Source organism: Pagrus major, chromosome 5, assembly GCF_040436345.1.
Source record: "Pagrus major chromosome 5, Pma_NU_1.0".
Classification (NCBI taxonomy): Eukaryota; Metazoa; Chordata; class Actinopteri; order Spariformes; family Sparidae; genus Pagrus; species Pagrus major.
Window position 1 is genome coordinate 16464658 of NC_133219.1, and position 26564 is coordinate 16491221.

At 41.2% G+C, this 26564-nt stretch overlaps 1 protein-coding gene and 1 pseudogene across 3 annotated transcripts; one reads left to right on the forward strand and one right to left on the reverse strand.

The window, feature by feature from the left end:
* sh2d3cb (SH2 domain containing 3Cb) lies at positions 1-26564 on the reverse strand. 3 transcript variants are annotated; one of them, XM_073466544.1, is made up of 12 exons: positions 26417-26564; positions 21731-22466; positions 15124-15163; positions 13699-13827; positions 11661-12055; positions 10652-10755; positions 3375-3841; positions 3118-3233; positions 2716-2887; positions 2162-2273; positions 1861-2067; positions 1-1725 (listed from the first exon to the last, which is right to left on the reverse strand). In XM_073466544.1, the coding sequence occupies exons 1-12, from the start codon at positions 26433-26435 to the stop codon at positions 1556-1558; spliced, it is 2667 nt and encodes an 888-aa protein (XP_073322645.1). In that variant the 5' UTR covers positions 26436-26564; the 3' UTR covers positions 1-1555. The 3 variants fall into 3 exon arrangements, with proteins under 3 accessions (XP_073322645.1, XP_073322644.1, XP_073322647.1); XM_073466543.1 differs by lacking the exon at positions 26417-26564 and having other exon boundaries at positions 21731-22488; XM_073466546.1 differs by lacking the exons at positions 21731-22466; positions 26417-26564 and adding an exon at positions 20485-20593.
* Positions 5370-8664, forward strand: LOC140996228 (UDP-glucuronosyltransferase 2A2 pseudogene; annotated as a pseudogene).

Below are 26564 nucleotides of genomic sequence, written 5' to 3' on the forward strand. Positions count from 1 at the left end.
TGAGGTAAACATGTTTATTTTGTTTTCACATTTCAGATAAATATTAGGCATTAATACTGTGTAAGGTAATAGAAATGCTCTGTACCTGTGGGCTGCACTCGTGTGGTTGGGGTCAGCTCGCTTTCAGTTCACTCACGACTTGACATAGTGATAATCACATATACAGTATGAGAAAAAGGACGTTTTAACAGAAAGTGAAGTGACCCCAGCACTGATTACAGCACCTGTAATCTCATTAAATATTCACTTCAAATGATAAAATCCTAATGATTAACACATGGTGATAAACATAATACAAAATATGGAAATGTGGATAGAATGTTATTTTGTTATTGGTTGTACAATATGACATACACTTCATACAGTTCTAGATTTAGGGAAGGTCCAGCCTTCAGGCAGATATAAACACATTTCTATACAACAGACTGAGGCACAGCCTCGTCTCAGGAACAATTTTCATGAAAACAGGTCTCAGGCTTCTTGTAAAATTAAAGTGTTTGTTTTTCTCCTGCAGAACAAAACTACTGTACCACAACAGAACCTGGCACAGTACTGCATATATACACTGGTATTTTCACATTTTGGTTCACTGTGGGACAGATGAAGTCCTCTGGTAAGAAACTTAAACATATTAAATGAAAGATGCTGGCAGGATAAAGTTGATTTCCACTGAAACATTTAAGTTGTTCACGTCCTCAGTTAAGAATATAGATAGTGGTAAACAAGACTGTGATGAGGATGGTAAACTAGGGCTTCACCAATTATTTAAATTAAATGATCTGCCGATTATTTTTTGCGATTTAGCAAAAAATTGCTTCTTTTGTACAAACACTCCAAAACCCAAAGACTCTTCATTAACTGACATAAAGTTAAAAAAAAAGTAGCAAATCCTGACATTTAAGAAGCTGGTACCAGCGAATGTTTGACATTTTGCTTGAACAATGACTAAAATATTTAATCGATTATCAAAATAGCCAGCAAGTAATTTTCCTTCAAACTGACTAATGGTCTAGCTGTAAATTCTGCAGCCTCTTGGTTTGTGTTTGTTGTCCTCCAGGGTGCAGTACCGCCTCATACTTACAGTGCCTCCACCATCCTGCTGCAACTCTGACTTCAACATAAACTCTGCTTTGCATTTGAACATTAAAAGAACAGAAATATTAGAAATGAACCATTTAGCATGAGAACAAATTAGAAGCTAACATTCATCCTGCTGATTTGCTTTTGAACAAGAATCTGAATCCCAACAAGCTCCAGAGAACCAGGTGAAAAGTTAGTTTCACCCTCAGCTCTCACAGTCTGTTACATGTGGGCAGGATTTGACCACAAAGGCGGCGTACTGTTTGAGACTAGATGCTTATAAAGTGTTTGTGGCTGGAGTCTTCCTGTTTCAAACATCATGCTCTCCCTTTTAATGCCTTGCTCAAGTTCAACTGGAAGGTCATCAGAACTGCTAGGAGGAGCTGCTCAGTGACCAACGGACTGTCACATGTAGAGTTAAAAACCGACAGGGTGCTCATCCTGGATATACAAAGTTTTTAAAAACAATCTGTGGTCAGCGTGGTCTGACAGGCGGCTCCAGCTTGTTGGACAAGGCGGTCAGCACCTGGTCAAACTTGGCGTATCGCAGAGCCTGGCTTTCCTTGGCTCCCCTGCTCCCCCACAACAGCCTCATCTGGAAGTCAGTCAGGAAGAGCTCCAGGACCTCCGCCTGCTCCTGGAAACCTGCAACAGCCATCCTTTTTAGTGTAGCAACAATAATTTAGTTCCTGCTGATTTTTTTTTTTAGTTTTTCTTTAATGTCTTGAATAAAACTACTACTTTAAGTTGTAATAATCTTCTGACAATCAACAACATTACCTTGGAGTTTGCTCTCAGCGTTGGAGCGGTAGATGCCCCCCAGCTGTGCGATGGTCCTCGCCGCCCCCAGGTGGAACATGACCACGTCCACCCCGACTTCCACCGTCTCCCACGGCTCTGTCCCCTCACCCACCGCCATGCTTTTCTCCAGCAGAGACAGGAGGGGTAGGACGTGGGGGAAGGTGGTATTGGACAGCGGACAGCTTTCTGTCGGACAGACATACAGACAGAGTCAGTGTTGTTTGTGAGGAAAGTGACCATCCTGTTTTTTAGTGCTTGAAACGTGTGGTAGGGCCTCTACCTCTGCCGTCGTTCAGACTCTTCATAAACGGCCTCAGAGTTTTCTCATAAAGGATGGCGCCCTCTGTGTGCCGCTGCCGTAACGCCGTCCAGGTCTGCTCCAGACGGGACACCTGAGAGGCAGAAAAACATCCACATGAAAACCTGGCAGTGATTGTTTCAGATGTAAAGGTGGGGCCAGGGTGGTATACTGACTGTCCTTCCCTAGAGTCCGAAGATGATAGGTAATTTTCTTTCGCGTGTTAGCTTGTCAGGTCAGGCTACCAACTTTTACATAGAGAGCACAGGGCACATATTACCTTATGGGTGAGCAATCTGTACAGTTTTATACCACCAATAAAAGACAATAATGATAAAACTGTGGTGGTGCAGTTTTATTAATGTATGATGACAGTGCTCATTTTTATATGTACAGAGGGTAATGACAGGGGTTATTCTGATGTACTAAGGCAGTGATGATAGTCAACATCATCACCTTCATTTGCCCATCATGAATTTAACAATAACCATAAATCAGCTTAAATCAAATATCCAGTCTGGGTGATGCATGTTTACCTGCGGCAGCTCCAAGGCTCTCATGACAGCAGCGAAGCCGAACATGTTGCCCATGGTGCTCTTGAGCTCGGCAGCGATTTGGATGATTTTGTGCAGCAGACCGGCCCTCTCCTCGGTCGTCCCGGTGCAGCCCAACACATCCACAGCCAACATGGTCGCCATGGTTTGGAACCTGCAGTTGGGAGGAAGAGAGGGTTGGCTCAATTTCATCATTCAAAGATGTACTTTGTCAGGTTTAAGTCAACATGCTAACGTTTGACGTGTAACATTTAGCATATTAGCTGGCTAAAACTTTCACTGTGGCTTTCCATAAGTGAGCAAGCTCTGTTCAGTACCAAACAGCCGGCTGGATGTGGTTGTCGATTTGTGTTGAGTGTTGAGGATTTGTAAATCGTAACTCACCTCTCCAGCAGGTCCAGTCTCAACTGTTGGCCATGTGGCAACGTAAGCAGCTCCATCCCAGAACTAACTCCCATCATCCTTTGCACCTCTGGGGTCACCTCCAGAATTCTGGCCACCTGGGAGACACAGAAACATGATTACTGGTCCACTCCTGGCTTCTTTAGTTAGCGACAATTGTATGAGAAAAAAAAGTGTTCCTTTGCATACTTTTGCATTGTAAATTGTTATTTTAGCAACAGTTGACTTTTAAACAGTACCATGCAGTCCGCCTTGGTGATGTGTTTGGCCGCTGTCCTGGGGTCGACCTCAGCCAGCAGCTCCTTCACCCTCCGCAGGATGCCCACCTCCAAAGGCTTATTCTCCTTAGGCATCAGCGGCGACTGGTACCTGCTCGGTTTGAAAGATGAGACAGTCTCTACAACCGGTGAGAAGTACACGTTCCCCTCCTCTACCCTCAGTGGATCGATGCCCATTGACCCTTCCTCCGCCCGCAGCCTCTCCACGTAGCTCTGAGGGCCGGGGTACAGCTCCGTGTAACAGTTTCCACCTGCATCAGAGGATGGGGAGTCATGGTTCAGATGAGGTTGGGGTCTGTCGTTAAACTGTCTGTGGAGGGTGCTACTGGGAGAGGGCATGGGTCCGGAGGTATCTGAACGCCTGGGGAGGGACGGGGATGGAGCCACGCTGGGTGCCCTACTAATGTTGGGACTTCTAGACTGTGGAGCTGAAGACAGAAGGAGAGAAGGAAAAGGAGAACATTTATTAACTCTTTGTACACTTATGTCAACACCAATTACTCTTTGGTCCCATCAAATGTTGAAGGTATTAGTCCATTGGTTCCTACAGCAGCTCTAGATTTAATCAACATTACTCAAACAGGAGGAAATGTTGGACCAGGAGCGCATTTGTTTGGGTCTATTTTCAGCGGCGGATTAATCCACACTTTGTGTTGGCAGGACGGTGTTTGTCTGACAGAGTCAGAATCAACTACAGTGTGTGTGTTCATGGCGCATAAAGAACACGTCACCCAGTGTGAGGGTGTGGCTCATTGATGTATTTCTTTGAGGCATGATACATGTAGTTGTGTTTGGTCTTTTAGTTCAGTGGATTCGGATATTTGAAGTACTGACTCATTATATTTAAACCACTGAAGCAAAACACCCAGGAGACACATGCCGTAACAGATGTGTTATTTGACCGTTTAACATTTTGTAACTTGTTGCAGCTACACTTTAGTCAAGCCAACACGCTGTTACTCTGAAATGAAAAACATCATCTAGCATTTAAGTTACTCCCACAAGTCTTATCATTTGATAAATTAAAGTCTAGAAAAGAAAAACTGTAGGTTTTAAAGATTGTTCAACCCCTTTTCTTTCATACAGGTCATTGACCCTTTTCTTGACAAAATTGTTCACCTCAGCTTCTGCGTGAAACATATTTGCTTTAATGTGTAATTCATTTGTCTCGTAAACGAACACATCGATTGCTTTAAAGTCAATGAACGCGGTCATATAGTTCATGCACATCTGGCATGAGCACATTGTTTGGTTACGCAATGTGATGACCTTCAACTTACATTATGCTGACTTACTCAGGACTCATAATACACTATCAATCTTAAAATGTCTTACTTTAACTGATCAAAGCAGATTTTATTTTTTTCCCCCTCTGGTATTTGTCACAACACTTAATTTTAATTTTACATGTACACTTTAATGTTTATTGTTGCTGATCCTGTTTTTCTTTTATTAAAATAATGAATACATTTTCAGCTAAATGAAGGCTCGTTGGAGGTGCTGAAGCTCGGATTCAGTAATAAAAATAAACAGTAAAGTAACCACACAGTTTGATTGATGTCATATTTATTTATTGAAGAAAGCTTTCTGTCAGAGACCTTCATCAAGCATCTTTTACGCTGAGTCAAAACTGTAACAGTCATAGACATTAGTGAAACTACAACTGTTACGTGTTTACAGAAATGACAGCAGGCAGGAAATGTGATTGAATAAGGTATAAAACAAAAGAAATCTCTTGTCAGGTTTGTTTGCCTTTGCTCATGTTAACCTGTGACCACAGATCAGACTTACCTCTACTAAATATGAAGTTCAAAGTCAGAGTTTGCCACGTGAGACTCCCTCCCAATCAGCTCTCCCTTGTGTAACCAACCTGCTGCTGCTGCTGCTGCTGCTGCTGCAGCTGCATTACACACACGCCCTGAACTTTAGACCTGCTACTAGAGGTACAACACCCTCCGAGCTGCTCTGACCGTCAGAGCTGGACGCCGGTCAGTCAGTCAGCTGTCTGCTGTGAGGGAGGCTGGACACACCAACAACAACAAGCTCACGGTGACACAAAATCCGTTGACTCGGACGCTCTCGGTAAGTTTGTAAATCAAAAATCTTTGTTTTAGAGGCTGAAATACACTGGTGGCATGTTAACACCAAGCTTTTAAACTTTTACTGATCTTTCAGTGCAGTTGTTTTTCATGTTGGCTGTCGTGAGTATTACTGGAATGTATAAGTGCATCAATGGTCTGTTCAGCTGAGTACTTGCAGATGGATGCTATGGTCTCAGGGTTAGTCTCACCGAGCCATATACAACTTCCAGATGTCTCTACTGACAAGCTCAACAACAACTGGACTGGACTTTATGTTTCATGACCCACGGCAACATGAAACATAATGAAACCCCCAAAAAATCACTCTGCGTAATTAAAGCAAGAACACTGACTAATTATTTTGGAAAAACATTTGCCTATCAGCTAACAAAACAGCCTCATAATTCCTGTTTACAGAAATGTACGAACAGCGGAAGAGTTTGACTCTTTTTGTCCTCACACAGAGAGAACATGCACTTGTATTCAGTACAGGCAGTCTTGGCCATTAAAGTAGTACATGTTGTCTTTGGTAAACAAAATTAGAAAAAGTAGTCTTTTTCTCAAACAAAACATTATATAATGACATGTTGGAACGCCTTTGCGCAGCTAAAGTGGAACATTTCACTGACAGTCAATGGTCAAAGGACATTTAGATGGGACCATATCTAAATGTCCTTTGACCATTGACCGTGAAAATACAAAATGCAGCTGCTATGAAACACTCTTTACAGGTTGACACCATTACTGAGCGCCACATGTAGTCGAGCACAAAGCTGTGAAACCTGAGAGTGGGAACATCCACCAGCAAACAGCCTCTGTAAACCTCCTGGGATTTAGCGGCTGGAAATCCCACACTGTGTAGTTGTGTAATAGGAAGCTCTTATTGAACTGTATTATGCAATTACCGGTATGCAAGTCTTGGAGCAGTGTGCTGACAGAATAATGAAAATCCTCTATGGAAAGAATTGCACTGGTGTGCATCGGGTTTGTTTTGGCTGGGCTTTGCTTTGTTGGAGGAAGCCAGAGGGGAAAAGTGCATTCTGCCTTACCCCCTTACGCTGCCACTTTGTAACACTGGCAGTCTGCTTAAATGGGTCTGGCTCAATATGAATTAATGATTTGTCCACGTAAGGCATGTACACGTGTGTATCCTTTGAAGACTGATGATCTTGGTACTTGTTCGATGATTTTCAGGTGTGAGAGACCTTTTTCATTTGCCAGTGGGAGCCTTTATAGACTTAGAATATTGTTTGAGTGTCTTTTACTCTATTTTGACTTTTTCTTTCACCTCTCAAAGGTATTTAGTGTCTGGTGCTTTTTGAGCTTGGTAAATAAATCTAGAAATGTTGTTTTGATCTATTGAAAGACAGACAATTCTCTGGACCAGTTCCTTTACATCCGCCCATCTAAGCCATTTGTTAAGTGGATGCATACTGCATAATTGTAAAGCCTTGACAGATCTAACATCCCTACATCTCTTGTCAGAATCTCTTTCAGAAATGCACCGACCGACCTTGGTGGCACTTGTGGTGCTGCTCTGCTCATTAACCTTGGTAGATGGAGGGAAAGTCTTGGTGTACCCTGTGGACGGAAGCCACTGGATCAACATGAAAGTCCTCATCGAGGAGCTTCACTCCAGAGGCCATGAAATCACGGTGATGCGGCCATCAGACAGCTGGTACATCAAGGAAGAGTCCCCATATTACAAGTCCATCACTATATTTCCTTCTGGTTTTGATGAAGAACAGTTTGGGTCATTTGTAATCAGAATGATGAACATGCGGCGGGACGGTGCCTCACTTTGGAGCCGTATATCTCTGGAGTATGAACTGGTGGAGCAGTTCTATCAGATGAATAAGCTGTCGCTTAAGATGTTGGGGGAGTTGTTTGAGAATACCACAATGATGCAGAGATTCCGTGATGCAAAATATGATTTGGTTCTGACGGATCCTGCGCTTGGTTCGGGGGTGCTTCTGGCTCACCGTTTGGGTCTTCCACTTGTCTTTAATGTTAGGTGGACCATTCAGGGTGAGGGGCATCAAGCAATTGCACCTGCCCCATTTTCCTATGTCCCAATACCAGGGACAGAGCTGACTGACAAGATGACATTTCTCCAGCGGCTCAAGAACCTTCTTTACTTTTTCTTCACTCGTTTTCAAATTTGGTATGTCACAGACCCAAACTACATACCATTTGTCCAGCGTTACTTCGGGAACGATGTGCATTACATGGAGCTGTTTCAGTCTGCAGACATCTGGCTGATGAGGAACGATTTTACCTTTGAGTTCCCACGACCCACCATGCCAAACATCATCTACATGTCAGGATTCCAATGCAAACCCTCCAAGCCGCTGTCTAAGGAACTAGAGGATTTTGTCCAGAGCTCTGGTGAACATGGCGTCATCGTTATGACATTAGGAACCCTGGTGGCAAAACTTCCTGAGGACATCACCGAGGAGATTGCTGCTGCTTTTGCCCAACTTCCTCAGAAGGTGATCTGGAGGCACAAAGGCAAAAGACCATCCACCCTCGGCAACAACACCTTACTCCTCGAATGGCTGCCTCAAAACGACCTCCTGGGACACCCCAAGACCAGAGCTTTTGTCGCTCATGGCGGCACCAATGGAATGCAGGAGGCAATCTACCACGGCGTCCCCCTGGTCGGCCTGCCACTCATGTTCGACCAGCAGGACAACTTCTTCAGGATGAAAGCAAGAGGTGTGGCTAAAGTCCTGGACATTGCAACTGTGAACAAAGACAACTTCCTGGAGGCGCTGAAGGCGGTTCTCTATGAGCCGACGTACAGGGAGAAGATGAAAACACTGTCCAGCCTGCACAGAGATCAGCCCATGAAGCCACTGGACCGCGCCATGTTCTGGATCGAGTTTGTCATGAGGCACAAAGGTGCGAAGCATCTAAGGACAGAGTCTTACAAGATGTCCATGATCCAGTACCATTCGATTGATGTGGTGGCATTTCTGTTTGCAGTTATTTCGCTAGTATTTATCGTTTTCATTTCTGCAGTCAAGTTTCTGTGGCGGAGAGTGTTTTGTCGAAGCAAAGTCAAAAAGGAATAATGAGTATGGCAAGATAGTCATGTCACATTTTCGGGATCCTGATTTCTCGTGAACAAAACAACAACATTTGTAAACTGTTCTGTATTTAGAGTCTTACACTGGTATCCTAACATGCCTGAGTGTGTTAGCTGAATGCACCCACGAACCTCATACATCACAGTTCTGTTTGTATTTTTGTTAGTTTGCAGGACATTTAAAAAATCTGTAAATAATTTAAGATTACATTTGTAACAATTTATTAATCCATATCCAGGAATAATTTTAAAGGATTTCTTGCAAGTTTTTTTTAAATATTTTACATCTTACTCTCATAAACTACTGCATTTACTTGACTGAAATGAAGTAAAATATATTGTCTTAAAAGTGGCACATTTATCTTGTGATTGTCTATCAATAGGCCTTATTTTGAAGCTTTGTTTTACACATATGAAGAGTAGGTCTTGTGTACTGCACAACCATGCAACACATTCACTGCTTCACAAAAATGTGATTATATATGTGTACCTTTGATTACATTTAAGGATTCAATAAATGTATCATCATTTGCCACCAGTCTGCAATTTTTTGTATTCTAGCTGCTCCATGGACAACACATGTACACAGCATTTAATTACCTATACCAACATCTTTTACTTACTTTGTATTTTTAAGTGGTAATTGAAACAAATATGTTGTTAAACAAATTTAAAAAATATGCTTATTTTTCCATCTTTGTCTAGTTCTGTATCAAACATCTTATAATTCCTTGTATTTTCTGCTATACTGAAGGAAACAACGGACCATACAGCTGTGTGTGTTTACTGCACAGACATTAAGGCACAAGGACAAGAACATTTTGTGCAAACGCTTAATAAGAATTATTGTCTCTGTTAAACAAAGGATAAATACATTATTACTGCTGTGTGCCTTGAAGTAGATCGTATCATTGAGGAGAACTACCAAAGCTCAGCAGCTTATCGGTGTCTTCTTACTTATATCGGTGGATTAGTTTTGGGTTATTGGAATCAGATAGCACTCGTAGGGAATGCCATTGTGTTTGAAGTTTCTGTTTACTTCTCACATTCGCTTACTGTTTTACATCACATAGGACATTTTACCATGCCATCATGTTGAGACATTATATGCTATGATTTTTTTTTCTATAGGATAATTGTTATTCGAGAGCCGACACTGTGAAGAGACTAGACACATAGGGAGAGACAGGTGTGACATGCAACAAAGATGCTGAATGGACCATAGACGTTGTGGTTATGTGGTATGCTCATTAACCATCAGGCTATCTGGTTTCAGGAGGATAGTTTATATATATTTCCATTAAAGAAATCTTTCCAACCAGGCAGAACATAGAAGCTTCCTCAGCAGCATGGAATCGAATGAGTCTGAAGAGTTTAGGTAAATATGGACATTATGCATAACAAACATCTATGGTACCATCTTCCTGCATTCTCCTGCAAACCTTTCATAGAGGAGTATAAATTAATCTAACATAACAGAAAATGTAACAGTAACAGGTACCCTCAATGGAAATGTAATTATTGTAAATAACAACTATCAACAACTGATGCAAAAAATTTGAAAATCAGCTATAAAACTATAATTAAGAACTTTAAACTATAACAAACTTTTGATGAAGAAGTGTGTGTGGTGTGAGCACAAATTAAATGGTTTATCTTTTGACATTTCTTTACCGGAGTATCTTGTTAATACACATATATATCTGTAATGAACTAAAACCATCAGCCTTGAATCTGTCAGGCTCTATTTGACGCAGAGAGAATCTATAAAATAAAAACATTTTAAAATGTTTTTTACTCAAACTCCACTAGTTGTGCTTCAGCAGTGTGTGCCTCCTTGGCCACAAAGTAAAACTACCAAAAACTCACTAATGAACTGACAGTGGGCCTGTTAGGCCTGAGGGAATAAATCTAATTTAAATGATTTACCCAAATAATCAACCGCCTATTCCCTATTAATGATTTAACTGTTTTACTGGCTCACATTTAGAACAGAGCATCAAAACAAAGAGCAGAGAGAGTTTAGTTTAGTATTTAAGTTTAGTTTAGTATAGTATTAAACTCACTGTTGTTGTACGTCACAGAGAGAGAGGATTCTCCAGCAGTCAGCAAAGGCCGGTCGTCCTGCTCTCTGTTTCCATCTGCCCCCCTGTGGTGGAGAGAGGAAGGACTGTATGGAGACAGACAGAGAGAGACAGATGGCAGATCATCACAACACAGGAAACAGTATCTCATTTTGAATCTGTAACTCATGCTCATGTTTACTCTCTCAGATTAAAAGAAAATGATGTAAACAGAGAGTTCTGTCCCTGTGTCATGGTGCTTTTTCATTGTTTAAGTGATTTATGAGGCAAAGACTCAAAACTTTGTTTTGCATGGTTGCAAATATAATATTTTGGGGTTTTGGATGTTGGTCAGACAAAATAAGCACTTTGAAGATGTCTGTGAAATTGAAGATTGATTGATTGATTGATTGATTGATTGATTGATTGATTGATTGATTGATTGATTGACATTTTTCACTGTTTTCTGACATTTAATAGACTCATCAGTTAATCAAATGATCAAAATAAAAAATACTTGAGAGATTAGTGACATGACCATTAATTGCAGCCTTAGATCTTTTCAGTAACCAGAATTACTGCATCACGTAACCCACAAAATTCTAGTCAGTTCATCCCTGAGTCATAGTGGATACTTAGAGCAAATCTGAAGAAATTCCTTCAAGGCGTTTCTGAGATATCACATTCACAAGGATGAGGCACCACAAGGTCACAATGACCTTGACCTTTGACCTCCAAAATCTAATCAGATCATCCTCGAGTCCAAGTGAACATTTTCACCAAATTTGAAGAAATTCCCTCGAGGCGTTCTTGAGATATCGAGTTCACAAGAACAAAATGGACAGACAACCTGAAAACATAATGCCTCAGGCCACGGCTTTCAGCGGTGTGGAGGTATAAATATAGGGTGTTCTGGTAGTCTGGGAAAAAATACAATAATGGCAGCATAATCTCAGAGACTCTGCCTGAAAAAAGTCCTCTGTGGTCTTGTAAGTACTGAGTGAAACCTCACCTTCTCGGACAGACCCTCTCCTCGCCGCTCACGCTTCCGTTCATCAGCCCTTTGTGGCAGGACGGGGGACTGACGGCGGTGCAGAAGGAAGTCTCCAGGTGGCTGAGAGGCAGCGTCCTGTTCACCGGCCGGTGAATCTGAGCTCCACTCCACCGGGTCAGAGCCGCCCTGCCACCCACATAGAAGTGAACGAGAGCGGGTAAAGAGTCAAAGGCCTCGTCCTCCAGGCTGTACTGGACCCGAGTGTACGTCTCACTGGACTGAACCACCGTCTTCCTGATGACAAAGTGAAGTGTTTTCTGCTCCCAGTGGCTGGTGAGGACAAAGTCGCCCAGACTGGACTGAGAGTCTCTGATGAGGAAGTCGCCGTGGTTCACCACCAGGCTCTCCGACACCTGAGGAAACATTATAAATATGACGCAAGATAAATATCGGCCTGATATTGGGAAATTTATACTACCGGCTGTTTATTGGTATTGGTGAAATTCTAACTGATAAATAGAGCCAGTAATATGACACCAAGTTCTTCACATAGAGAAGAAGAAGAAGAAGAAGAAGAAGAAGAAGAAGAAGAAGAAGAAGAAGAAGAAGAAGAAAAGGGAAACAACAACAACCCATGCAGATTGGGGTTTTTTTTCCAGAGGAAGACAACATGACTGCAATTTGCAACACATGTTCCACAAACATTCACAGAGGAGAGAAAAGGTCAAGAGATTTGATAGAACAAATCTAATTAGAGCTTTGTAATATTAAATCATCCATCTTTGCTCACAACATCTCAGCCTTTCTGATTCAAATAAACCGCAGGACATGAACTTCTCTTTAAAAAACAAAAATTATCAGCAATCTCACTGGTATCGGGGAAAGAAAATCCATATCGTGCACCCCTAATTATAATCTCTTTTGTTTATTGGAATTATATGTGACATTTTAACAAATACATATGCAGTGATGTGGCTTCATCACAAAGAGTTTCCAGTTGGCTAAATTATTTTTTTGTAGGGTAAAGGCATGTTAGTTCCTATTAAATGAGTCCAGTCCTGAAATAAATGTATCTGCATTTATCTGTTTCTATTTCTGACTTATACAATGAAGAAGTGATTCAACGTTGATCTCTCCAGTTTGTGTCAGGTTTGCATATAGCGCTTATGTAAGTCTGTTAAGACTGCTTGTCTTAGAGCAGATATGAGTTGTTCATATCTGCTCTTTCATGACACACAAGAAATGCACTGTTTCCACATATAGAAGAGGTCCGATGTTAGTGTAAACCCTTCACCCTGAGTGTGAGCCATCAGAGACTGTTGGGTCAATCCAGGAGGAAAAGGTTAATAATGAGGATATTTCATATTCAGTTCACCCCTCTGATACATGAGATTGTCATGCAGAAACGCTTGTCCGTCAGGTATTGTAAAATGATTAAAGGCTAATTAGATTATTGCTGCTACACTTGCATTCACCTGCTGTAATGCATCAGTTTATCTAATGTTGGGTCAGAGCTCCCCCTTGTGGATGATCTACTGCCTGACTCAGATTCCTGGGATCCAATACCCCTTTTCCACTGGTCAAAAATCCCACTTAAACCCTGCTAAGATCAGGTTTTTGTATGCATTGGGAATGTGTAAACTCTGCATATACACCCAGGTCAATTGACTCTGCAGTAGACGCAGGTTTTTATCACCTCTGCTCAGCTTTGATCTAATCGTAAGACCGGGGGGAACACGCTAGATTACACTGTGTGAAGTGATCTTTCGGTGGTGGCGCGTAAATAAGGAAGGAATTCGGGATGCGGTCTGTTAAGGACGTTTTATTACTGGACACAGTGTTGGAGGTGGAGCCCCATTCATTCCATGTAAAATTGGTGGAATTACCCTTTAAGGTAGGCCTCCAGGTAATGAACGCCAGTCAGTGCAATCCTAAGTGACAAGCACACATATTGTCTGTGTGTGTGTGTGTGTGTGTGTGTGTGTGTGTGTGTGTGTGTGTGTGTGTGTGTGTGTGTGTGTGTGTGTGTGTGTGTGTGTCTGTGTTTGAGACAGACCTCCCAGGGGATGCGTCCGTGGTACCAGGCGTGGCTCTTCAGGTTGGTGCCGCTCAGCTTCAGCTCCTCCTCCAACTGCTTCCTCAGCTTCTCCGAAGCCGGCTCCAACCAGAACTTGTCTTTGGAGAACTTAAAGGGCATCACAGGCGCACAATCAGACACACAAACACACAGAGAGAACAACAACATGAGTCCAGAGCCTCATGTTCAGCGTCCGACTTTGGTTTTAACTCACGACAGAACCAAACCAGACTCCTCTCTTTCCTTCAAAAACCTGCTTGAAATGTTCATCCTTTGAGAGAAAAAGCATTGTGGGTAAATCTGGTCAAGCTGCAGCCTCCTCAGCTCTGTTTTTGTGTGAGTATGTGTGTGTGTGTGTGTGTCTGTGTGTTAAGCGAGGACAGAGGGGGGAAGAGGAGGGAGGACGGACAGCTCTGGCATTCCCACACTGGCATCCACACTGGGGGCACCGGGGGCCCAAGACCCAAACCCATGCTGGAGTCTTACACTCGTCGCCATGGCAACATCATTGTGCGACTGGGGTCATCACTCAGTGGTGCTTTGTTGGACATGTCTTTATACAAACACACACACACAAAAACGAAGATACTGTATATCAAGAGCGTACACCAACGACGGGCTGGGAATGCTTTTGTTTTGGGACACACACGTACACACACAGACACACACACTAGTTACTGTTATTACTCTGTTATATAGGTGACATGCTGTTTTTCTTCTCTGACACCTCCCACCCCTCACTTTTTGACAGAATGGTTTGTCCCACTGGACTGTGAATCAAGGGCTGGGCACCAGGCCAGGGCCACTTCAAAACAAAATAGGAAACAGTGTGTGTGTGTGTGTGTGTGTGTGTGTGTGTGTGTGTGTGTGTGTGTGTGTGTGTGTGTGTTTTTGAGGGGTAAAAGACCTGGAAGCCCCTAATGAATAGCTTTAATTTCATTAGCATTATCATTCATTGCCAGCTTGTACCATTCAGACGAGTGTGTTTGTCAAGTATCCAATTATAAGCCAATGAAGTGGAAATTCTCTCGTCCTCCGTGTCTCTTTCTACCTTTTCCAGGCAGCGCTGCCGGCCCGAATCGAGGCCGCCGCGGTTACCAGCGGCAACGGCTATGGCGACTTCAAAGTATTTCACCGCAGAGGGCCGCATACCCCGAGTCCTTTCTGTCACCCGCCCTGATTGAATTAGAGGCTGCGTGTGTGGAGGATCACAGCAGCAGACAGAAAAGAGCTTTAACTTAACCTTTACTGAGAGCGGTGCCACTGTTGGGAACAGAAAGAGTCTTGTCTGACGGGAGGAAGAGAGAAAGGCTCCACCACAGCAAAAGGAAGTCACAGATAAACAAGATAAGTGTGTTACCGAAGATGAAAATAGATTTGAAGTCATGTAAAGAGGAAGCTCACCTTCACGTATTCTCCACCGTTGTCTGTCAAGTTCTGCAGACTGAAAAAAGAAAAAAACACACGAGAAGTTTACATCACAAATACTCCATGCATGAATCGTCTCAATTATTATGTTTTATACACTGGAGAGCGTTCAAACACCACTGTTCTGAAGTCTCGTCCTGTACCTCCCATACAGTAAAGCACTTAATGTATCTATGGAGCCATTTTTGGGCTACAGCAGCCATACAAGACAGAGTCTACAACCATGATAGTGGCTCTGTGAAGCTGTTCTTGGGCACATCAATGCTAAATGCTAACTTCAGCATGCTAACACGATGATGCTGAACACAACAAACACAAAGTACAGCTCAGGCTGATGGGATTTTCGTTACTTTGCAGGTATTTGGTTATAAATCAAAGTACTGGACAAAGTGAAATTTTGACTGAGGTCAGCAAAGTTGATATTCATCCTCTGGAGACCACGATTATCTGAACCAGAGCTGATGCCAATCCATCAAGAATATGTTGAGGTGTTTGTTGAGATGTTTGAGTCTGGGGAAAAGCTGTGGACCGACAGACTGAGTCTTTGTTTCATTAACAATCCACAAAGTCCGCATTAACTAACATTTAGAATCTCGATGCGTTTATCTCATCAAATTTTTGTTTTAGATGCTTTTATTTATTTATTCTTGTGGGTTTAGCAGTGCTTCGGCTTCTTTAAAGGTGAAACGTAGGTTGTTTCTAAGAAGTAAACACTTGTGGTCACACTTCTGTTTATTTCTGATTTGTGACTTATACTTGTGGTATCAGTTCCTGCCTATGTATCTTGTTCAGGACACTCTTGAATGTTTCATTTTCACTCTGGCTTTCCTGCTTAAAAAATGGTAAATGTAATTTTAAAATATAGTTTCTTATAAAGTTTCCTCCACAGGGTAAAATGACTTATTGTGATGAAAACACTTTTACTAGCGAGAACACTTATAGTCTCACAGATACATCAGTATCAGCATAGATGCTGTTCAATAAAAACTTTTATTGTTTCAGTGCACTGATGTCATTTTGGACAGTTTAAGTGTAAGTTTATTGTTAAACTGTAAAATATCCTGCCTCAGTTACATACGTATCTTTGACACAAGTGTTTGATAAGCACATTTGAGGGATCATTGCAAAAAATGTGCATTTATGTATACAGTATATTCTGTGTATATAAGCATCCAAAAATCAAGAACTGGTCAGACTCTAGAGGAAGAGTCATTAGGATGTATCTTCTGGGCTCCATTAATATCTGTATCAAACTATATTATAGCCCATCTTGACAGTTTTTCATACTCGATGCTACAGACACATTTTGGTAGGTAACAAAGAAGTATTTAGGTTGAATACCCAGGCCTTAGTATTTTAATAGCAGTACAAATAGTAGTTGTAGTACTGGTAGCAGTAGTAGTAGTAGTAGTAATAGTACGGTTTTCTGTCTCCTGCCTGTCCTGTTACACAACTCCCTGACAGCAGCCGTGTGTTAATCCGTCACCACCCAGCAACAGCTTGCAACACAACAAACTTCTTCAGGGAGGATGGGGAGTACTTGTACTGCTGTGCAAAACTGTTTTTCAGGACTGAAGCAAAGGAAACGTCTTTTCTCCCCAATGTCCATCCAGCAATCAAACCAGCTGGCTTCTCGCCAAGTCTGATGGTTCTGGGAGTTATAAAACTCAGCTCTGCTCTTTCAGCTGACATAAAAAAAAAAGGGAAAAACACTCAAACGGCAGTTGCGTTGTTTCTTTCTGACAGCAGTGATGTGAGAGTGTGAAACTGCACATTGGCAATGGCTTTTTTTTCTAGTCACTCTGCTCTTCCTCAACATGCTGCATACTTCCACGAGTCACGTCAAGGGAGGTGACCTTTTGTTCCCAAACACAAACTCTGAGAACGGACAGCAAACACACACACGCACAAACACACACACACACACAAGCAGATGCGAACACACAAGTAAAACACACTGCATGAGAAACTCCCTGACTGTTGTTCACAAACCGTATGTAGTCGGTGTTTTGTCCTGAACTGCTGCTTGTGTGTGTATGGAGCCCGTCAGACTAAACCCTGGGCGACTCTCTGTGAGGTTTGAGAGGACGTGCATGTATTTATTTCCGACATTTTGTTTTCTCAAAACAAGTTGTGTTTTCTTGTGATTAGGAAATAATTATTTCATCAGCAAAAAGAAAACAGATCATTAAATAATCAGAGCTCTAAAGAAAACAAGTCTGATTTATTGAGATCAAGAAATAACTTCTCACTATCACGAGAAAACGTCTGCAAACATTTCATCATCTGGCCCTCATTACAAGTCGAGCGCTGGTTGAGCACAGAGTATCAGCTAATGTAAGAACACAACTCAATACAATCTTCAGAGACTTTATAAAGCAGAGATGTTACATGTGATATCTTCAATTTATATGAAAGCACATAGTGTAAATCCTGGTGAATCAGAGAGGGAATGTGAGTGAATTGTTGCCTATCTGGAGAGTCGTGTTTTCTGAAATGTGTTTTCTGAAATGTGGTTGCGTTTGGTAAAACATGTTTTTATCGTCTACCTTCTGCCCACCGTTAGCAGTGCACATAACAGAATTTTAAGCATGACTGGATGTGTTTGATGCAGTCACCAGTCACTTCTGAAAAGCCATTTTAATGACAAACTGGAATTGGTTTCACAAGAAACAAAAAGTAAAATATCAAGTTATCTCTCTTTCTAGCTAGCGGTTTTTACCTGCACTCGGGGGACAGCCTCTGAGTGCGGCCCGACCTTTACTCGATTTTTGGGCCCAATATTGGAAGTAAAAAATTCCGATATTGATAAATTGGCCGATATACACACATTTTTGGCAATGATCACTTAAAAGTGATTATCAAACACTTGTGACAAGGACATGTAGTGGGAGCAGGATATTTTATAGATAACAATAAACTTTGTTGTCTAAAATAACACCAGCGCACTGAAACAGTAAACTTCACTGTAAATTTAATTAATTATCCCAAGCATCTTTTTCCACATTATTCTCTTTGATAAAAAAAGTGAGCGCAGATAAGAGTGATATAGATGTCAGTCGTCCCACCAGATAAGCGCATATACAGATTCGCTCCTAACAGTTCAGTGAATGACAGCTGTGGATATCTCTGAGGTAATGTCACTGAACCACAGCCACAGTGAAGAAGCATTGTCCACAAAAACCAGACTGCTCTGAGATCCCAGCGAGGGGGAAACTCCCTCCGCCTGGGGGCCGTGCTCCCCAAACCAGCATCAAATTTTACAACACTTCCTGCACCTTCAGCCAGCAGCTCCTAAACCACTGCATGAGACACACTCATTACATCCACACACACACACACACACACACACACTAGCTGTGGTTCAAAGCTCTCATAACCAAAAACAAATGTGACACCATCTACATGACTCCACACAGAGCAGAGACTGTTGAAGTTTACCACAGAGAAACAAACACAAAGTGGAAAAAGCAACACAGTCGGTCAGCCTGTCTGACTTTTTCAATGAAGGTCAAGGTTAGCCTCAATAACCACTTCTGCTATGACTGATTCAGAAACTAGGAAACACAAATGCCTCTCTCATCATTACAGAAACCGGTTCAGTTCAGGAAATCACCAGCTTCTGATGACGACTGAACTATTGGATAAGCTGACATTTTGGCCATTCAGTCTGTAATGCATAAAACATAATTAAATCAGGTAGCTGCTAAATGAATTCATGACGGAGACGAAAACAACTCCCACTAAAGGTAGCCTAGCTAGCTTAGCGGAAAGGTGGCTAACTTGGCAGATCGCAGTAGCTGTTAATTAAGCTACATTTAAGTCACATAGGCTTTTTAAATGTATCAAAAATATATTTTTTAATTTGCAGTAACTAGGCTAAAGCTATGCTTTAGCTATGGATTTTCTCCTAGTTATCTGTAATTTAAAAATAATTATTTGTGTAAGCGAACATTTTGGCTATTCAGTCTGTAATTCCACATAATCAGATGTCAAGGCTGCGGCTAAATTAATTTGTGATGGAGAAGAACACAACTCATGCTATAGATAGCCTAGCTAGCTTAGTGTAAAGGCAGCCTTCTATCAGATAGCTGATAGTAGCTGTCGTTTCATTTTTGTGACTCTAATGAAGTTCATTTGATGTGGTGATTTAGCTACATTTAAGTCACATAAGTGTCTTAATTTAAATGTATTAAATTATGATTGTTATTACGTTTAAATATTAAAGGTGCAATATGTTATCATGCCCCTGCCCATGTAGAGTTCGCTAATACGACCGCTAGCTGCACAGCTAACTGAGCTTACAGGCTAACAGCAGCTACAGTTGATAGATGATATGCTGCCCCCCACTTGTTTGGAGTATGAATTCTTACATATAGCACCTTTAATAGTGCTTGGAAAGATAAACTTAGCCAGAAACACTTAAAAGATTATTCTTATTCTTATTATTATCAATGTAAAAAAGGTTTATTAAAGGATTATTATAATTTTCTTAAACAATCTAGGCTTTTTAAGATGGACCAGAAAGCTAAAAGAACACATTTTGCAGTTCATCCAGAGGCAGCGTGCAGAATCTGCATTTCTTATTGTGGTTTTGTGTCAATTCTCAGTTCTCAGTCAAAATAATGAGCCTAAAATGACAAAAATGAAACATTACAACCTTTCTATCGGTTTCACAGTTTGCTGCCCGGCCTGAAAGATTTTTAAACCCCCTTTTTTTCCAACTTCACTTCTTCTGTACTTCTGTTCTGACCTGGAGCTTCTGTAGTTTTGCAGGGCAGAACATTAGGTCAAAGGTCAAAGTCAGGTGTAAATCAGGACGGACTGAGGCAGGTAGGACAGACAGGAGAAAGTGAAACAGGCTGCCAAAACAAGTCTTATCACTGTTCTGACTGAAACCAGGGCAGGATCAAATTCCTGCTCTTATGTAACACACAGTCCGGTCCAGTTACTGATCAGCCTGCACTGCTGCACACGGACACACACAGACTGTAGACAAGCCTGATAACCACTGACTTCAAATTCAACTATTGTTGTAAATGTTTTGTTTTACTGCATCAAACTCAGCTGAAACACGTGTCTGTCTCCGCTCTAAATGCACCAAACATGCAGGAAAAAACGATTAGTTTCAACTTCAAGTTCAACTATTAAGACAGTCTGTTCATTTCCGACTAGTAGATGAGTGTTGGAGCAGTTAAACAGCCGACAGATGACGGTGACATACCGCACATTCCTGCTCTGACAGTGAGATGCTGCTCAGGCAAACTTCAACATAAACACAGTTACTGACTTTATATCAGTGAGGTTTAATGGAGTTCATATTAGTTTTCCTCTCACCTCCTCTCTCCCTCCCCGGGCCGGACTGACCGACAGTTAGCGTCCCCAACTTCACACATCTTCTCCCGCACAGTCCGACACGCACTGCCGCTGAGCTCCGACCAGCTGACTGACTGAACCTCAGCGGGCAGGCGGGGAGCCACTGCGCATGTGCACCGGCACTGTATTATATTATCATGAGTTGTTTTTTTACCAATATGACGACTTAAGTTAATAAAACATAACTCAGAAATAGTTATTTTTACCATAACTGAATAAACAAGCTGTTCTCAGAGGAGAATAAGGTCCCCAGAACACTGTGTGAAGCTAGAGAGGTGGCAGGGTCCGCCACATATAAACAAAGTAAAACAGTATGGTATTGTGTTTTTCTTTAAGGTCAGTTTGTTTATTCAGTTTATTCAGTCCTGAAAACAAACCGTTTGTTTATTCAGTTTATTCAGTCCTTGTTTATTTAGTTTGTTTAGGCATAAAAACAAAATCAGTCAATTAAGATCTTTCTCTTCTGATTAAAATTCCCTCCCCAAATACGACATAGTGCAGCTTTAAACTACAATTAAACATTGCATTTTTACGTCAATTGAAACATACTATTATATCTTAAGTATTAAGAGAGTATGCATTAGGGTAAGCTATATTTTCTATTTTTAAAAGTTGTTTTTCATTGTATTTTCTTTTTTCCTTTCCTTATTTTGTTTACCCATTATTGTTTATCATCTGTATTGGTTCATGGCAGTAGTGCAATAAATGCTTAGACCTTTTTAGTGTATAATCACAACAGTAATAATATTAATAATGATAATAATAATAATAATAATAATAATAATATAATACAAGTTAGTCATGCATTTAAAAATATACTTAAATTACCCATATAAAAGTACAGTTTAGAATCCTGAATGTTTTTGTATTATATACTGATGTGTTGAATGTTACAGCTGGTAAAGCTGCAGCTAATTTTAATGACTTTATATACTAGTAGCTGGGTAGCTTGTGAATTTACCAACAGAGAAGAAGAAGTCTTATCATTTTATATTGAAAATTCTCCAAACTAGCTGGTTTGCAGTGGAGACAGGTTGAAATAATCTCACTGCTGTGGCAGATTCTTAAACTCATAAGACTTAAAACCAGACAAGTGACGTTCATTCTTTGAATAGATGTCTGTAGTGCTAGTTGAAGAACCGAACCACAGTCTATTTCTGGGAGCGTCACTACATCTACTGAAAGTCTAATAATTAAACTCTCTCACCTGTCAGTGCTCTCATTTTCATGCGAGCCATTTACAGTCTTTGAGGTTTCCTGTTTGCTTGTGACGCTTCGCTGCCTCTGTGTTTGGTCGTCCACCAGGTGAGTGTGAGCTGCTTCAGCTATCGGGTCCATCGGCACGTACACATCCTGTGATGAAGACCCTTTGGGGCCGTTGGTTGCCATGTTTGAAGGCTCTCTCAAAGGTTTATCAGTTTCTAAAGCACCTGTGCTCCATGATGGTGCCTCTTGGCTCTTAATGCGGTCGGCTGAAGGATCATTGAGGCAGCTCTGTGGCGCAGAGGTCAAAGGTGAAGCCCGGCTGATCAGCGGAGTGGCGGGCAGCGGCCGGGCCAGCGCAGAAACAGGGTATTGCCGGTCCAGACTGGTCAAACTGTGGCTGGACAGGGCAGTGAGCAGAGGGGAGTCGCGGACATGTTCCCCCGCCTTCCACTGGCTCTGCCCTCCACTCACCCCCTCCTCCTTCTTCTCCTTCAGGTCCTTGCAGCTCTTCTTCTGCCTCTGGCTGCGGGGCACAGTGCCCACATGTGTGTACATTTCGCTCGAGCTGGCATAAGTGGGGCTGTGGAGGCAGCTCTCCATGTCATCCACAGATTGGCCTCCCACTGATGATGCGGCACAACAGTGGATCCCATCCTGTTCTGGGGCCACCTTGATGTGGTGCTTATCTGATGGGCGGCGGATGGAGAGATTGGTGAGGCTCCCGAGCCATTTGAAACCTGGAGAGAAGAGATAGTTCATGAGGGTTGGCAGAAATATTCCTTTGTCAACTTTATTAGATATCAGAGTCTCAGGATGTAAATGAAGGCATAGTGACTTTATGAATTCAACAATAAGAAGGAGAAAACAGATACCTGCTTTTACACAATATACAAATCAAACAAATTGCTTAACGTTTTAGAAAGTGAGACAACTGTGGACATATATTCTGAAACTCTGTGGTTCGGAGTGAAATATCTCCACAGCTGTTGGATAAATTGCCTTGAATTTGGTTCAGACGTTCATGTTACCCAAATGATCAATTCTAAACATGTCTACAGACTTTAGAGGCAGCGCGATTGCAAATGATGTCAACGCCTTTGATGATGCAAGGTGAAGACGTGACCATCTTATTGACGTGCAGAGAAAAAAAGGAAGGCCGTACTGGAGGGGAGTAATAGACAGAGCTGGAGGTATGTTTTAAAGGAACAGTTCACCCAAAAGAGAAACTTCAGTCATTATCTACTCATCCCCATGTTGTTAGAAAGTCTGTTGTCGTCCACAAAACATTTCTGGAGCTTCACAGCATGATAACGTTGTGGCATTCTCCTAAACAACTCAGGTAGATGGGGACTTGTTTTAAAACCCTTAAAAAACAACAGAAAAAAGATAATAAAATGGCTCCATGTGCCTCGTCCAACGTAATCCAAGTCTCTGTCAGCCCGAACTTCCCTCGGTCATGATTGCCAACACTGCTAATTTAAAATCCCTGCTTTTTCATTTTGTGTTGTGTTTCTGTCCCCATCTACTTCAGTTGCTTAGGAGAATGCTGTGAGGCTGTTTTGCTGTGACGCTCCAGAAATGTTTTGCGGACTATGAAACGTTGAGTAGATAATGACTTAATTTTCATTTTTAGGTGAACTCATCCTTCATCAGCCAGTGGCCGAGCATTCACACACACTGTCGGTTGTTTCTCTGTTTATCTATACTTCTGCTTCAAAGCCTGAATTTCCCCTCCCCTGAATTCATGTTAGCCTCAGCTGTACTCGTTATCTTATGTAAACTCCCGTCAGTCTCCAAATTCTCCTACATTTTTCACGTGTCTTCTGAGTTTGGCATCTTTTTAAATTTTGTATCTATGACCACGGATGGTCCAAATGGTTTATAAAGAAATCACGCTAAGATCTTTCAACAGCTTTGAGTCTAAATGACAAATGTCTAATCGACTGTGACGTGTGTGTGTACATCCGGCTGAACTCTGGACTTGATGAGATGATGAGACAGTCTGTTCTGACAGGCTGAATGATGAAGTACAGGAAATGACTTTGTATTCTTTCACAACATGGGGTTTCTTTCACACAACTGTTTTACTTCATTCAGTAAAACAGAGAAACACAAAGAATGATTGACAACCTTGTTATCTAAGCTGTTTAAAGAAGGCAAACATTATAAGTGTAGATCGCTCCGTTATTGCATTCACCTGCTTATTTCTGAATACGGTCTCGGTCAGGTTTTACATTATTCCCTCTGTGAGATACATTTTAAAGATAATTAAAGAATAATGTGAGACGTTTGAGTCACCAGCAGCTGCAAACATTTAATTTTCACTTCGTCTTGTGAAAAACAAAACATGTTTTCTTTTCCGTAGAGTCATCTCAGGAATGTTGTTGTACCCTCATCTGCTGAAACTCTCATCGTTTCTATTCTGAACTGCAGCCCCTCGAGCTCTGAGCAGTGTTTGATTATGTTTCTGCCCCTGGGACCTATTAGACTCTGAAAACACTGATGGATATTTATTTCCTCAGCTAAATATAGACTAATGATTTTGTGCAAGAGACAGAAAGGGGACCGTGGAGGTGCAGATGCAAAGAGGCTACTTTTTTTATTTTCACAGAAGACATGTAATGGACTTCATGCAGCCAGGCTTGCTTGCTTCTAATCTTTGTGCTACGCTAGGCCAAACACATCCTGGATTAGTCTTTTTACTGGTCTGATATCCATATGTTTCTTTAATCGATTCACATATCCAAAAATAGTACAGAATAGTGTCGAGCGTGCATCATTTTTGGGTGGATAAAGGTTGAACTGACCTCCGCCCAAAGATTCACATCAGCAGTTAGTCTAGTCAGAGTAAAAACATCAATGTGGCTCTAAAATGACAAAGTTTTAATGGTTCTATTATTTATCACACAACTAAACTGACTTGACTTGAACACACAGTGATTTGTTTACAGTTTCAGTCCTGTTTTCAGGCCTAATTCAACTGAATGAACCTTCAGATGCATCACGGCTGAAATTCAGCTTTAAATAGTGAACGACTATCGAGTCCAGCAGCCGAAGAAGAGAGGCACAGTGAGCTGTTGTCCTTTTTAGACATTCGCTGTCTTTTCTTAGCTAAACTCTGCACTCGGCCGGCCCGCTGTCCATTCACACAGCACAAAGACGAGTCTATGCTTCATTTACAATGGACCAAAAAACTGTTTGTAAGTGGAACAGTGAACAAAGAGCCAACACACACACACAAACACACACACACACACACACATACACACACACACACACACACAGTTAAACAAGTGTCAATAGATCACATTCTTTTATAGGATTGTACAAATAAATTTGCGTCAGCCTCTTTACCCTGACTCATCGTTTTCTAAGAATCCATTTTCGAGCGAAGGAAAGAAAAGTAGTTGTACAATTGCTCAAGTACTCTATTCCTCTTAATTGAGTATTTCCATTTTCTGTTACTTTACAGTTGTACTCAGCTGCACTTCAGAGGGAATATTGTACTTTTTAGATTGGAACCATTCATAAACATATGATAAGCTTCCAAAACAAAAATACATTGTCAAAGATTAAAGGGGCATTATGTTGTTTTGGTGAAAGAAATTCAAACTCACAATTTTAATATTTACAATACCAATGAGATAATAAAACATAATATTAGTTTTTCGATAACTGAATAAACAAGTTGTTCTCAGAGAAAAATATGGTCCCCAGAACACTGTTTGAAGCTAGAAAGGTGGCAGGGTCCGCCACATATAAACAAAGTAAAACAGTATGAAATTGTGGTGTCCTCAGTTTGTTTATTCAGTTTATTCAGCCATGCCCAAAACTACATAATGCACCTTTAAACCAATGCTTCCAAACCTTTCTGTGGCCCACGTTTTAGATGTCACTAAGTTGTTGGCGGCAGTGGTGGAAGAAGTACTTAGATCCTTGACTTAAGCAAAAAATACCAGAAAACAACTCCACAACAAAAGTTCTCCGTTTATAATTTCATTGAAGTAAAAGTAAAGACTTATTATCGGTTACTTACACTTACAGTATTCAAATTAAAAGTACTCCTTTTGCAGAAAATAAGCCCTTGTGATAAATATATTGTAATAAATTACAACTACTTGTTTAACTACTTTATACACAGTGAGTAGTTTACCATCCTGGCTGTGTCACAAGATAAATGTGAGAATGATTAATGGGTGACAAAAAAAGAAAAAACACTTTCTGACACATAACATTGGATTCATTGTTCCGATTTTTCCATAATATTTGCTTTTTTTGTGAAATATAGAAGTGTTGAACCTCTTTGGGCCTCAAACATGAATCTATGTGTCTCTTTGGTGGATCATAGACATCTGAAATATAACAACAAGCCACAACACAACTGTCTTCATACAAGGTACCACTGGTTTAGTTATTAAAAATGTACTGAGTTTTATAAGCTGATATCTTTCTAAAGTAATTAAAACTGTCAAACACATGTAGTGAAGTAAACAGTGCAATACCTCCCTCCCTGAAATGTAGTGGAGCAGAAGTATAAAGTAGCATAAACTGGAAATATTCGTCCACTCTGTTGTTTTGGACTCAGATATTATATAATATTTTGCGATGATGTCAGGTTTCTCTAATGATAATGTGCCCAAATACCCTCATATTGCACAACAACGCCACAAATTAAAATATAACTTACTCAGTTTTCGTTTGTTCATATTTCAGACGTTGACTTCCTGATACACACATAAAACTGCCATAAAAACCGTATCTTCCACTTGTTGCTGCTGTGTGCCAATGAGCCGCATGCTCAACAGAGTGACTCTGCTTCCTGTCTTCTGAAAGTC